Below are 15726 nucleotides of genomic sequence, written 5' to 3'. Positions count from 1 at the left end.
TTTTAGACACACTGATTTTTTCACTAAATCCATACAATTTCACTTATAAAATATACACTTCACTAATATTGCACAATACTACAGCTGTTTAGCTACAGATATACTGCTATAAGTATTTCGGCGACGCGAGCTCACGAGAATTCACGCATCCAAAAAGTGTCTATTTATATGTATTTTTTTAATTATTTATTTACCGCGTGCGCCAGTCACGAGAATGTCGGTGACGGAATTTTCCCCTACCAAAAAGTGCCCAACGCGGCTAAAGAAGTTTTCAATCAAAAAACAATTGTGGACACCCCTGTTAAAAGTAAAATTAAAATTTACAAACCTTGGCTCGCAATGGGCTATTCTAAAGTCGAAGTTAATTCTTGTGACAAACATATCAGACTCCAGTCTTATCTCGTGCACTGAAGGAGGTGGCAGGGCGATGGCTAGTGCTACCATGCCAAGTAAGGATGGCGGAGTTTTCCGACTGTGGGAGAATGTATACTGCGGTCGCAGGCGGCATAGCATTAACACCACCTGGAAACAAGAAGGTTAATATAGTATTAATTAATTAACATTATAATATGTGCTTTGAACTAGCAGAAGATGATTGTGGGTTAAATAAGCCAACATCTTATTTTGAAATAGGAAACGATTTCGTCCAACTTCTGAAGTCACGTATGTGAATAACTTATAAAGGATGAACTACCGAATTTAAGCAATAAACGTTCAGCCTTTGGCATAGAACGAGTTACAAATGGTTTGCGCTAATCGCTTCGTCGATATTTACGAATTGTACGAGCCATTAAGATGTAGATAAATTGAAATTATGGGTTTAATTTTCAAATTTGTAATATAAGATTTGTGAATGTTTCGTGACTCATGTCCGAGAAACGAATAGTTATTTTCGTAAATTTTATAATATTTATTGTTGACCTTATGTTAAATTATCTTAATAGTGATTTAGACTGAGGATTTAGATTACTTATATATTAAATTAATACGTTAATTTCCATGTGATAGCAAAACCAGATAACGTAAGATGAATTATACAATACACAAATTAGAAATACAGTTATGTAATAATTTGCCACCATAGATTTATTAAAATTTGTGTATTTCTGATTGTTAATGTTCACAAATAACCAACATTGAAAGTGTACCTTGAGATGTTTAGCTGTACTAATAAAAAATGATACCCATCACACAGTTAAATAGTATTTATCAAAAAATATGAGACAGTCTACACAATAATCACATTATAAGAAACTAGCCCTCCTTAATATTCTATTACGAACCATTTACACACCTATTATATTATCCTTCAGTTACTCAAACTTGAGATATAATCGCATTTTATTTCCTAACACCGAGTTAAAGCAAAAATTATGGGCTGTGGCTGCTGCCTTGAGGCACCCCACGCGGCGCTATAACTCTAACAGTAATATTTCTGATCTACGACGGATAAAGACCCTGCAAAATGACTTAGACGCTATAAAACGTGAACTCTGGCTTATTAATTCAAAGACATATAAAGATAATAATAACAAATTTACCGTACGAAATATACGAAAAGCTTAAGTGAGATCAAAAATGTATGATAATAATTATTGTAAGTGAGATGTCTTTGGCCTACGATACCCACCCTCCAGTTACCACTTTCTCCAAATGTTGACGTGTCACCCTCCCTTGCTCTTCCAACCTAGATTGAAAATGAAAATTCATCGTACATTTTTATCTCTAAATTTTAGATAAGAAAAATGTCCACAAATTTTCAGTCCCAACAAGTTATAACCCGGAAGCTAATGAATCAACTTATAGAAAGCAAACGTGATTTACGCTTGTTGATTTACTATGGATTTCTTTCTTTCGTTCCTTCTATCTTTAAACTGAATTATAAATAAGTATCGCATTCAGTAAATTTAAAATAACTATGGTTGGAGATGTAATATTTTTTGTCTTTGTATTTTCATTCTTCGCTTAAGATGATGGGGGGGGGGGGGGTTATGTTAACGTGTGGGGATAAATAATTATTATTTTATTTTGCTTACCCTGTATCCTGAAGACTTGAAATGACATCCCCGTTTTGTTAGTGTACTTTTCATTCGAACACAAAATGCTCTGTCCATTCCACGAAACAGAGATCCGCTTGCTGCTAGTGTCATTTGAGCTGATACTGTAGACAAAATAAAAGTATTACTATTAACGAACTTTGAGAAATTCATATTTTTATTTTCAAGCCCCAAGGAAGAGCACAAAAAGTCCATATCAATATGGCTTCGACCTACAGTAGCTTCTTTTTTCCTTCGTCTATATCAAATTTCAAATCAATTATAATATACATAATGTCCGAATATTATTTAAATAGGCTTTTTAACATTTTAAATAAAGAATGACCTATTCGCTGTCGAATTAAACTTGAATTTCTCAAGAAATTCAAGTTAAAGTCAAAATACTCAAGTATTCAATTGATGATGTAAATCTACTCATTTTGCTTTAAGTATTGTTTTATTTTAACTCTTTAGTTTAATAAAACTATACCTACTTCAAGCAGCATATAAAACATCATATGATCAGAGATATAACAGCTTTAGTATTTTCACAGTCTTTAATGAATCAAGGTCAAATTAAGTAATCAAATAACTGTAAATTAGATCTCTAAATTCAAAAGGCAAAAGCTACATTTGCAGCCTCAAAGAGCGATAGTCTAAATAAGGTTATCATTGGAGAACAATTAATGGAATTGTCCCGCATTGAGTGTGGCCATTCTTTGTGAGTTAAATAATTGCATTCCTTCGATTAAACTACCTAATAATTAATATAACACTTTCAGATTAACTTCTGCATTGATGTTTTTAGATAAACTGTCTCATACAAGAAGTTATGCCTTCACAAAAAGTTGTACCCGGATTTAGAGATGAAGCTTCCTCAACTATGTACTGATGACTTGATCGATTGGTTAAACGACTATTTAATTAATTTGTGAATAAAACGTTGGTCCCAGCTACGTCACTACGGTCTAATTGATTTCCCCAATCTGGATACGGCTGACCGAGAAATGCATCAGCTATTCTTAAACTTTCGTTAACACTTTAAATTAGGTTAATAAGTAGGCTTAGCTAGAAGTCTTTTGGAGTATTTAAATAACAACCAAAAGTACGGCTTCAACATAGAAGCCTTAAATTAAAATTAACAGTTATTTCAATAAGTATAATTACTAAATTTTGATTGAGTAATTATTGTAAAATGTACAACATTATCCACAGTTACGTATACGTTACTCGGTTATTACATAACAATATTAATAATACATAGGTAATTAATGTAACTAAGTTTTCATAAAACTAATTAATTCATAATTTCCTTTTTGCTATTAGACTGTGAATGAGATGTCCTTATAATGTATATTTTTTAATGAAAATAAGGGACGAGACGAGCAGGACATTCAGCTGATGGTAATTGATACACATTGCCCATTACAATGTAGTGCCTCTCAGACTTCTTTAAATGCCCATAAATTCTGAGCGACATTACAACTGCGCTCGTCAGCTTGAGACATAAGATGTTAAGTCTCATTTGCCCAGTAATTTTTTTGCCACCCTTCAGACCGAAACTCAGTAATGCTTACACATTACTGCTGCACGGCAGAAATAGGCGCCGGTGTGGTACCCATAAACTAGCCGGGATCCTGTGCAATGAAGCCTGAAGACTGGTAAAATATGTGTTAAATATAATACCTTACCTTATAATACTTTATTGGCTGCATTAAAAAAAACCATATTGCACGTGCACAAGATTTGAGCAATGGTGAGACGCGGCATTAAAATAATATAATTTCTCAAAAAATATTTTCAGATCAACACACTTTTAGAACCACTGCACCATCAGCATCACCGTGGTTGTCAGAAGACAATCTTCCTTTTTACATGGCTATCACTCTTGAATACTCTTTTACTGCGCTACTCCTACCACAATGGTGTGCTGTCACATCTGATCCTGATTAATTTTTTCCTACCCTCATTTTAAACGAGTAAGTAAATTGAAACTCATTGTCACGTGATTCGATGCGTCACATTCGAAAATCAATTTTGGTAACGGAAGATGTTGGGTTCCTGGAAAGTCTTAACCGTGATTTGGTTTTAAATTGACATGTGCTAGCTAACAAGTAATATTGAATCAATTAAGCGTGCGTTTGGTAAGTATTTGATAAACAAAAAGGCTTTTTATATTAAATTCAAATATTTTTATTCATGTTAAGATTCAAAATCACTAATTAAACGTCAAAAACTATCATCCATTCGAATTAGTATTTTTTTATGGAAATTAGGTCAAAAGAGCGTACGGGTCACCTCTTTCTCTTGCAACACCAGAGGAATCACAGGAGCGTTGCCGGCCTTAAGATAGGTATACCTACACGCTTTTTTTTAAAGGTATCCATGTTGTATCGTCCCGGAAACACCGCACAACGAAGCTCATTCCACATCTTTGTAGTACGTAAAAGAAAGCTCCTTGAAAACCGCATTGTGGAGGACCGATACAGATCCAGATGGTGGGGATGATATTCTAATTTGTGGCGTGACGTGCGAAGGTGGAATCGGCGGCAGGAATCAGGTGAAATAGTAGTATGGCTCAGACCTGAGATGAACGGGCGCAAGCAACTCAGCGGGATTTTTTTAATTTCTTTACAATAAAATATTATGTAGTAGGCTGAGGGCGTTCTCTCTATTCTCAGTATGTTGTATCATTAAGAAAATTATCTACGTTATAGTAAAATTATTATTATTTGCATTTTTAAAAATATACTACCCTTGTATTCGGCGTTAGGGGTTCCCGAAGGTTCTAATTCACAGTATAAGCGATTATCGATAAACTACATAGAAATACAGTAACTCCGTTATCGCAAAAATTCAATATTATATACACATTACATATATTATATATTATTACTATATCAAAGATTCTATCAAATGGTACAGGTATGTGTCAAACCGTATCATTAAACCGTACTCGAAGAAAAAATACAGTCGAATTGAGAACCCTCCTCGTTTTTTGAAGTCGGTTAAAAACAGAGGGCTTAGAACTAATTATTAGGTACCTACCTATCCTACTTGTAAAACAGAATCTTAAATGCACAAAAATCTTATTCCTATAACAAATTATTCAAATTTTTTATGATAGCAAAACTCCCTCGTTATCAAAGGTGAAGGTTTCCTCTAAGATATTTCTCCCTGCACCAGCCTGTGGGGTCTGTGGTTTACTTAATTCGAAATTTGGACAGCCTTTCCTAGCATAAAGACCCTGTTTTTAAAGATTTAATTAGAAATGTATAGGCTTAACCTTATTCTTGTAGTATAAGATGGTATTACTTTTCAAATTTCATAGTTCTAGGTCAACCTAAAATACCCTATAAAGATTCCCTTGAAAGTGTTGAAATATACGCTTATTTCGGAATAAACGGCCGTATCTTCTTATTTATGATAACTAAGAAGTTTATTTTTTTCACAGCTTCGAGAGATTGTCGACTTAAGTATATCGTTTTAATTTCAACTCGATTCCTCCACCCGTACCCGAGATAATGAAAAAAAAAATGTCCTATAAGGATTCCTTCTTATCTATTTGAGGTACGGAAAAAGAACTGTCAATGACTATACTATAGTTATTTCGAACATTCGGTAAAAAATAAACAAACAAAGTTGTTAGAACAAGAGATAATAAAAAGCGATGTCGGAAAAATAAAATTATTATGTTCTTACTACAATACTAACTTGTTATGATAGGCACCCTTTCTGGTAGTGGATATTCCGAAAATGCCATGTGAAACGGACGCGTATTCAAATAAGCCATTTCGCCTTATGAATACTTCAGTGCTAATAAAACTTATTTTTGAAATGCAAGGATAATAATAAGCATATCAATAAAACAAAATCTCAATAAATGTTTTAGTGTTACATTACTATTTCAGTAAATAATTAACTCAAACAACAATATACGAACAACGAAAGCAGAGTATATTAAAGCTCTCATGAATGTTTCAATATAACAATATAATTTATTTAAAAAAAAATACAATGCCGCTAGAACCAATATTGAAACGTAAGAATAATTAAGTAGTTCTTTATGTTATGTTAATAAACTTTGTGATCCTTCCGAGCAAATTTTTCATATCAAACTGACTAACGCAATCTCATTTTTATTTGCGCCAGTACAAATATTAAAGTTTTAATCATTTTGTCTTCAATCCACACACTACAATAGCGAAACTACACTTTTTAACTATAACAAGAGGCACAAAAAGCGAATGCATTGGACCGCGAACCGCCGCTATTTGACAGTGAAATTATATACGAGAACTTTTTGCTCATTACAATTTTAATTGAACCTAGCACCTTGTCGTTTGCGACAAAGCTAAGCGCCGAAAGATCAATTTTTCCCAAGCGATAAAACGAAATATTAATCAAAATGATAGAAGCTGCTGTGACTCCCCATTGACACTTTCATAAGTGCCGAATATACCGTGAAGATCACATAATTCAATTTCGATTCGATACAAGACTTATTAAATGATTTGTTAAACGATTTGGTGTGGAGAAATTTCGGGAGTATCTGAGAGTACTACGCCTTAGAAGAAGGTTAGAGAGATTTCAAAACATTCAAGAAAAAGTCTGTTAATAATTTGTGAGTTGAATGAAATAAAATGCGTAAAACTAGTTGCGTGGTCAAAAGAAACGGTTATGTCGAAATGACTAGATATAGACGGTTAGCAAGAAGTGATTGACCATTCAATTATAATAACAAATATAAAAGAAAATCTAAATTTGACAGACGTCGCTTCACTATTTTTAGTAGGTTGAAGTACAAACAACAAGTACCTAAATCTCATTAGAAGGATGAAAGTGCAAAATCAAATAGTGCAATGACATTGAATTAAATGCGATATACTTTTACTATCAATTGTCAGATGCTAAAAATACGTTTGGATTATACAACAAGCTTGTAATATAACAACTAACTTTTATTAGTATTTTCCTTTACACGCCAAATGATTCTAGGTCATTGGGAAGCATCCAGCTATATGTTGGTGCCAAGTGTTAGAAGCATGAATAGACACATATTTTGATTGGGTTATTTGGAAGTTTAATTTTTTGAAGGAACTGCTATATGGTTTTTAACATCAATTACTTTCATCTCTATCAACTTCACTTCTGTTATATGTAAGGAATCCAGAAAAAAATCTATATATTATAAAAATTAACAAAAAATTCAAGCTGAATCTTAAAATTAACTGAATTTTAAACAAAAACAAAATATTAATTAGCTTTGAAATTGATATGATTTAGATTTAATATTTAATATGCGACATAGTTTTTATCAAGCTTTTTATAATGCTCAGTAACATTAATCAAATTGAAGTTTGCGTGGAGCAATTTACGCTTATTCAACGACACAACTTTGGCGTAAACACAATGTACGCTGCAAAGTAATCTAATTTCGTTTAGTTTTTGTCTAAAATAGAACAGACACTTTTTACCGAGTCACTTTAAGTATAAAATTTGCCTAACTAGATTGAGTAACGGTTCAAGTTAATTATAAACACCAAGAGCCGAAATATTGTCAACTTTTTCACGAATTCTTAATCTACATTGATTAAAAAGGTCTAGAAATTTTGCAAAAGCCGTTACATTTTTAGGCCAATCTAATTCGTTTTTTGATAAATTGAATGAACGATTTGTTACGTTTTGGTGTCTGGTAGTTTTTAATTAATGCTGAATAGTAAATCGTGACGTTCGATCTAAAGTAGAAGTTGAGCGTGAAAAGTAGACTATAAGCAATATAGTTTTTATACAAAGGTCTCGCTGGCACGTGCCCCTTCAAGCAACGAGTGTGATACGCTATTGTCAAATTATATGTACATCTCTTTCATAACTGTAATGTGCACATAAGTAGATAATAAACTTCCTTTATATTGATTACTTTGGTTGATCAGTAAAAATAATCTGTAGTTTATTTGCACATTACGTTCTAATAGGTGATATAAGTGATGACATCATTATAGTGAACACTATCTGAATATTTTAGTATCGAAATATTTAAGACTTTATAGTAAAAGTTAATATTCAATGTCAAGAATCTGAGTAGATGCAAGGGAACAAATAAAAGATTAATTATATCAAACCGTCAAAGAAACAGTATTATCCTTCCCGCAAAAAATTTCATTACAATATTTAGCATGTACCTAGTGTCTTAGTATTTCGGCCCTATTCCACTTGAATTTGAATTTTAAACAACATTTCCAAACATTGCATTCTGCTTGGATCTTTTCATGATTTGGTAAATATACTGTATGTATTACAAAATATACGTACGAGAGCTTCATTAACCATTGTAAACTTGATTTTATACGGTTGAGGATAAAGATCGAAAGGAAAAGTGATGAACCAATGAATGTTGCAAATGTCATGGACCTAGTGGTCTATGAACAGCTCGATCGCTTAGCGTTGCGTAGAAACGTCGATTCACTTTGTGTCTTCTACCTTATTTATAATGGGAATTCTTCCGAAAAGCTTTTTGACCTGATTCCTGCCGCCAATTTCCACCTTTGCAGGACTTGTCACAAACTGGGATATATAACGTTCCTCCACATTGTAGTTTTCAAGAAACTTTCAGTTACGTACAATAAAACTGTGGGATAAGTTTCCTTTCTACATGACTATCATCAAAAAAAGCACGTATACTTTCGTCAAGTGCAACACTCCTTTTCTCTGGTATTGCAGAGCGGCGGTGATCACTTTAATATCAGGTAGAAGAAAAAGTTTACTAACTCTATAAGAAGTTTTCATCTGAGCAGTACTGTAATCAGTATGTGTATCACACTTTTTTCTGCTGCAAAATAGTAGTAAACTTGTACTATTTCGGTTTGTTTGGGGTGTGTGTTATAATATCACTATTGTGAGTATTGCTATCATAAAATAGATAGTTAATAGCTATTCTGCTGTCAGCAATTCCTTCAAACTTTGTGTTTTTACTGACACAAGTAATGCTTCCTATCCTATATCTTGTACTTACCATCAGGGTTGTTGGTTCCATGCTGACTTCCCTCTTCACTCCCAGATGCTGGACTATTGAGTCCCGGGCCTCCCCGCCCTGTCAGAGATAGTCCAAGCTGTTCAGCGATCTCTCCATGGTCAGCCTGGTGAACATAATCAAATATGCTACTCCCCGTCATCTCCACCTAGGAAAATAATCAAAAATTAGAAATAAATTAGAGCCAATAGAGATCTGCTGATAAGGTAAAGAAATACATGGTAACCTAAGTTTTCAGATCAGCAGAGGACATATTATTTGATATAGTTAGGAGAATAAGTGCAGAAAACCAAAATAATTCATTGATTGTTTACGTAGCCAAAAATTTCGAGCTAACAGTTTGATACACAGACATAGACTATCGACAAGAACGTAAAAATCGCAAATTTTAAAGACATATATCAACCATAATAGAAAACCGACGTTCAATAAAAATTACCAATAGGACCTCTGGACGACAACTTGTAAGAAAGTATTCATAATGATCTATTAATAAAACTTTCTCAATTGACAACGTATGTAAATGTATATAAACTTATCAAATATAATTGTGGGACCCTATTAGGTATTCATATGTCGTGTATCCGCAGTGTGGCACGGCATGTGAATATCACAGACAATGGTGATGTAGTGGTGGTCGCTTCTGAGAATGCTTCCGACTTTATGGGCTTTACTGAAATGGCGTCTTCTGATTTGACAGATGTCGCGATAAAGGCCGCTACACATCCACTACATCAAACTGAACATTACCTTTGACAGTTACCAAAAAACATGACCCTTAAATTGACATGGAATTCATGAATAAAAGTTGACAATTGAGTTATTTTTAGCTGTATACGTATTAATAAATAGATATACCCCTAAAAGTTCCGGAATTCTATGAAATATTTTTTACTATCTAATCTACTAGGTCTTTGTATGAAGGTTTTTTTTAATTATCGATCCTCTTTCTCCATGATATAATAATTAATCAAGCACATTGATATTTTTATTTAATTGGAGCTATTTGTAAACGATGCTAGAGATTTCGAATATTATTAAATAGTGACCATGAAATGGAAAGAATTTAGATACTTTTTATTTATATTTCGATTATTTAAAAAAAAATATAGTTAAATGACAACATGTTGTGACTACTCGATCAACCTTGAAGGCTTATATTACTCTCAAATGAAAGGCCAGCAAATCATCTCTTCGACGTCAGGTAAAGAGCAGAAGTTCTAGTAAATTTACTGGGCAATTGAGTATTAACATCTAAAAGCAGAGCTGCTAACAATTAGGGGGTTTCAAGAATCAAGTAGTGGATGAATGGAACCTTAATTAAACACTACGGTTAAGTCAATGTCACCTTAAATTAGACCACTAAGCTTAGAGTATGTGTTCAGTTACTGTGAAGGTAAAAATTCTACTTGACACCTCCTATCATATAAATATCTTAAATCAGGGGACCTATTGATTTTCACCTATATTATCAATCAAACTGCACTAAAGCATTATGTATTTCATATACATACGGAAAAAGGAGACAAGAACGTCCTAGGAAAAGGTGGATAGAAGACATTCAAGCGACAGCAGGAAACTTATGGAAAAAGACAGCAATCGACAGAGAGGCATGGAACAAGCTGGAGGAGGCCTATACCCAAGAAGGGGTTCCAATCAATAATGATGAAGACCGTACATAACAACAGTTAATAATACAAGTTGTTTATAATCATTTAGGCACATTTTATTGTTTATAATCATCACATTTCTGAGAGGTCTTTAGTTAAGTTGGTGATACTGATTTATAAGATTTCAAAAAGTATTTATCAATTTAACCATCACTCACACATCTAAAAATAATCCATTTCAATTTCAAAGCTACGTTACAGGTTTCTTTCCGAAGAACCTAAATGTATTGTTTCAAAAAGGCCCACAGACGTGTTGTCACGTAAATAATTTCCTCGGAAGGGTCTGAAGACGTCAAAACAAAAAATAAAGTATCTATATCCATTCCGGCATATTCGGGAAAATGATGATTTCTTATCCCGTTGGCCTCCGAAAAAATCCTAACAGAATTTAATATGGAACGAGCTCCTAATCTCAGCTCTAAAAGTTGTAGCTGCTTATTTACCAGGAAGTTTATGTATTTTTATGTCTACCCACACTAAGGAGGACTTATAGTTCATGTAAGGTGTTTGGTTATGGTACGGGTGTGTGTAACTTTGGCATTAGGATGAGGAGCACGCTCGCGCCTCGCCTCAGACGTGACTAGCATCTCTCATCGTCCCTTTCTCCCCGTTCACTGTCTCCCTCGCACCACCCTTCAGCCATTTTGAATCAACTGTTTCCCAGTTTTCGGATCTTTTTCTTTCCTTTAATTTAGTAGTATTTATTTTAATATAAATTAACAACTTTAAGTACAAACCGAGCTGAAAAAAGATGCTTTAAAATTATAATTTTTGATTTGTTTGATGGATTAATTCTTGCTTAATACTGATAAAAAACTTGACCTAGATTTTTTATATTACTCTTTGAAAATTTTAATATTTTCCGCCGTTTAAGCACTATCTGTGCTGGTTTTAAGCTAAGCAATATTAAACTGTTACATTTTTGAAACATACTTAAATTAACCATTATTTTATTTAAAAGATAAAAAATTATTTGCTTACTATTATTATTATATAAATGCACTGTTAAGTAAACAAACAATATGTCACGGTGCTGTTACGGTGCATGGCGGTGTATTTCAAACGCATCTATTTTAAAAATAAAAACTTCCAAAATATACACAATAAAATGAAAGGTCTAGAATGGCTTACGACACGTAGGAAGTTTAACACGTGTTGAGATGATATCTCGCGACTTATCTCCGGATGTAAGTCGACGCTGCGATCACAATCGTCGTTTCGTGTGAAGGTTGAATGAAATTTTTATGTAGATGACATTTCATGTAGACTTATTAAAGCCCATATCTTTTATTTATGTTCTTTGGGAAAGTACTCGTTTAAAATTTACTTCAAGTAATGATTTCAAATACTAATAATAGTATCTAGTCAATTCTCAAATCTATGTAGTACCCAAGACCTTATCATCTTGGAATAAACTTGGAATAAAGTTATACCTCAGAAGCAAAATGTTGCTGACATCACTGTCAATACAATGACAATTCTGAAGTTTTCCGAATGTCAGGCAGCCTTGCAAATAAACGAGGAAAACGTAATACGTCCGAATAAACCAATCATAAGCAAAATGTCTAATTGTAATGAATTCGCATATTCTTGGTTTATTCTCAGGTATACAACGTTATACCAAGTTTATTTGTAAGGCCGTATATGCATTATTAGTTAATTTACAAGAAAGAATCTTGGGTTCTCTTTTTGCGCCAACATTTCGCATTTATTGCATGGATCTATCTTTTTTCGACTGCTTTCGGTAGCTGAAGTATGATACAAATGGTCTATTTGACCAGCTAACGTCAGGGTGTGAATTTAATGTCGGTGTGCGCGCGCATCGTAATAGTTCACTCTAAAGCGCCAAAAGTGTATTTATTATAAACTACCATATATATAAATACTACAAATATGTATATATATATATATATATATATATATATATATGATTACTTACTTGAGATAATCCTAAATATATAGAGACAGTTTCAGATATGTACAGGAATCTGCCGTCGGCGGCCACAGACAGGGCGAAGCCATCCAGAGACTGTGGACAAAAACAAATGTTATTGAAGTGATACAGTTAATAATACTACAAGAAATAAGAAAGATACTGGGATCACATATCATCAGTAAGTACTTTGTATTTTATTAATTTCAATGTAAAAAAACATGAAGGGTATGTTATAAAATTTGAAAGATGCCATTGAGTATCAAGATGCCACGCACACAAGCATCTAAAATTTTCCGTTACAAAAAAGCTATTGTTCTTAGGCAGTGCGGTATCTAGTTGGAGCGCAGCGAAAGTTAGATTATAATTATAAATTGCATAATCAAAATTGAAATTTCGATCAATATAACAGCAGTACGCTAACAATGCAATAACCCTTACTAAAACTTTATATTACAATGGATTGCCAGATGTAAAAAAAATAAATTGAGAATTGACCCAGTACTTTACGTATTACACGGTAACGCCAGCATCAATAGAAGTAAGGTCAGCATAACAAACGATGAATTTAATTTATAACAATTTTTGTGATGTAGCGTCAAATTAGCTTAAGGCAATTATATCACTTAATAAAATTATCTATAGATATAATCAACTATTGCATAAATACTGAGTTTATTATAGAACCAATTTGTTATATAATTATATTAACAATATTATTAATTAACTCTTGACAAAAATGCGAACCTGAAGTTTTATAATTGAATGTGGAATATAATAAATATTATTGAAAAAATGGCGTGTGGTTTGAAAATTTCGACAATATCTGTCAATTTTACAAGCCAATACATAAATCATATATCACAATGTACGAGAAATCATGAATTCCAACTATTTTGTTTAGATGGGGATTTACCATTGGGAGGCTCCTTTGCACAGGATGCCGTCTAGATTATGGTTACCAAAACAGCGCCTATTTCTAACGTGAAGCAGTAATGTGTAAGCATTATAGTGTTTCGGTCCTGGAGGGCGCCATAGTAAGATTACTGGGCAAATGAGATTTTACATCTTAAATCTCAAGGTGACGAGCGCAATTGTAGTGCCGCTCAGAATTGTTGGGTTTTTCAATAATCCTGAGCTTTGTAATGGGCAGGGCGTATCAATTACCATCAGTTGAACGTCTTACTCGTCTCGTCCCTTACTATCATAAAAAAAGATAGGCAAGACTTACTTCTTGATTTTGAACACAGCAATATCATAGGAATATTCAGCATTATTTTTTTATGAATAATATTCAATTCTAGTTGATTATGCTGACTGTACTCTATAAAAACGTAATAGCTTCATCGCCTTGCTACTGGAGCGAGAGCAAAAAAGTTAAACAAACAAAACATAGTTGAAAAACCATCGAGTTATTTGACATAGATTAACTAGAAGCGCAGGTGACATACAATATTGACTTATTTGAAAGATTGGCAGCTTGACGCTTCTAGATTATAATTTTTCCAGGTATTCAATCAACTTATTTTCGTGTTGAACTAGTTGAAAAATTCGTGATTATGCTAACTTTCAACTTATTAATTATAATTAAAAATATGAAATTAGAGATTTAATCCGCCTTCTATAAAAATCTCAATTAATATTGTTCTATTATTAATTGGTTTATTAATACTATTAAAAGATAGATTCAAAATAATTAATTCAAAGTAATATTAAAAATGTAATGATCATGTCTCTTGTAATATTTTCTATTAAAACTACTAAATTGATTTTAGTTGTTTTTCTTATACTATATCCTTTAATTTAACAATGTGTGTATTTATCTAAGATAATTACTACGTCTAGAGCCCCTTGCTGTTAGACTACGCATTACAACAGGCCAGGTTTATTAATCGAGTGTAAATGACAGCGACCTACGTATTACACTTAATTGAGGACATTGTTTCAGTGTGCGTGTGTTGCTGAAAATAGAGGTCAACTGTTCACCGCAATTTTTTTCGACGTGGTTTTTTTAATTGAAAAGGAGGACAAATGAGCGTACGCTCACTCACTTACACCCGGTGTTAATTGATAACCGCCACCCATATTCTCTTTCAACACCAGAGGAATCACAGGAGCGTGGCCGGCCTTTAACGAAAATGTACGCGCTTTTTTTGAAGGTACCCATGTCGTATCGACCCGGAAACAGCGCACAAGGAAGCTCATTCCACAGCTTTGTGGTACGTGGAAGAAAGCTCCTTGAAAACCGCACTGTGGAGGAACGCCACACATCCAGATGGTGGTTACTGTTCATCTAGATTCTAGACATATAAATTATCTAAGACATTTATAATTCAACATAGGAACAGACATATAGGAATGTCTATTCTTATACATTCTTACTTGTACTTGAGGTTATACAGGGTGTCTCAAAGTTATGGGACATGAAGGGAAAGTACCTTAAATATCGTAGATTGGGTATTTTACTGAAAGAAGACTTTATGTTATTTTAAAAAAATAGTAATTCTGCATTCAAGGATTTTCTAAAAATTACTTGCCTCGTCTGGGAATCGAACCGACTGAAATGTAAAAAAAACACCCCTACTTTTATGATATGTAAATATGAGAAAGTAGTCAATTAAGTGGGTATTTTTTTGTAAATTAATTAATTAAATGCTCAAAATGTGATCCCTTCTGTCTTACGCAAATCGCCAATCTTTTAATGAGTCCGCTGCCTTTTGATTTTCTTATCATTTTATGGTGTATACTCGACATGATATGGCACAATTCTGTTTGTAACTCGCCCACGTTCTCGTATCGCTTTTAAACTAAAAAAAAACTATGCTATAAAGTATTTTAATTATGAAGTGGGCACTTATTTACGAATAATCAATGCTATCTATGGAATGATAGTATCTCTACTTTTCGAACGTCGTCGTCGGCAATAAATAACTTTATTGAAATTTGACTCAAACATTTTACGTTGTTCCTTTCTTTTAAAATACTATGTTACTTAAGAAAAGTTATTAGTTTTTGGCCATTCTTTCGATTGGCATCATAAAAGTAGGGGTGTTTTTT

The 15726-nt window shown here is 33.2% G+C and overlaps 1 protein-coding gene across 6 annotated transcripts in view; it reads right to left on the bottom strand.

Annotated features, from left to right (window-relative positions):
* LOC126971673 (protein trachealess) overlaps positions 1-15726 on the bottom strand; it is a 271027-nt gene that overhangs the window by 12710 nt on the left and 242591 nt on the right. For all 6 annotated transcript variants that reach the window (XM_050818066.1, XM_050818089.1, XM_050818080.1 and 3 more), the window contains 4 exons: positions 12676-12765; positions 9049-9214; positions 2037-2161; positions 329-522 (listed from right to left, as the gene is read on the bottom strand). In XM_050818066.1, the coding sequence (XP_050674023.1) occupies positions 329-522; positions 2037-2161; positions 9049-9214; positions 12676-12765 (575 nt within the window). The remainder of the gene's footprint in view (positions 1-328; positions 523-2036; positions 2162-9048; positions 9215-12675; positions 12766-15726) is intronic.

The sequence above is a fragment of the Leptidea sinapis genome, chromosome 2 (assembly GCF_905404315.1).
Source record: "Leptidea sinapis chromosome 2, ilLepSina1.1, whole genome shotgun sequence".
Classification (NCBI taxonomy): domain Eukaryota; kingdom Metazoa; phylum Arthropoda; class Insecta; order Lepidoptera; family Pieridae; genus Leptidea; species Leptidea sinapis.
This window is presented reverse-complemented; position numbering and strand designations above follow the sequence as displayed.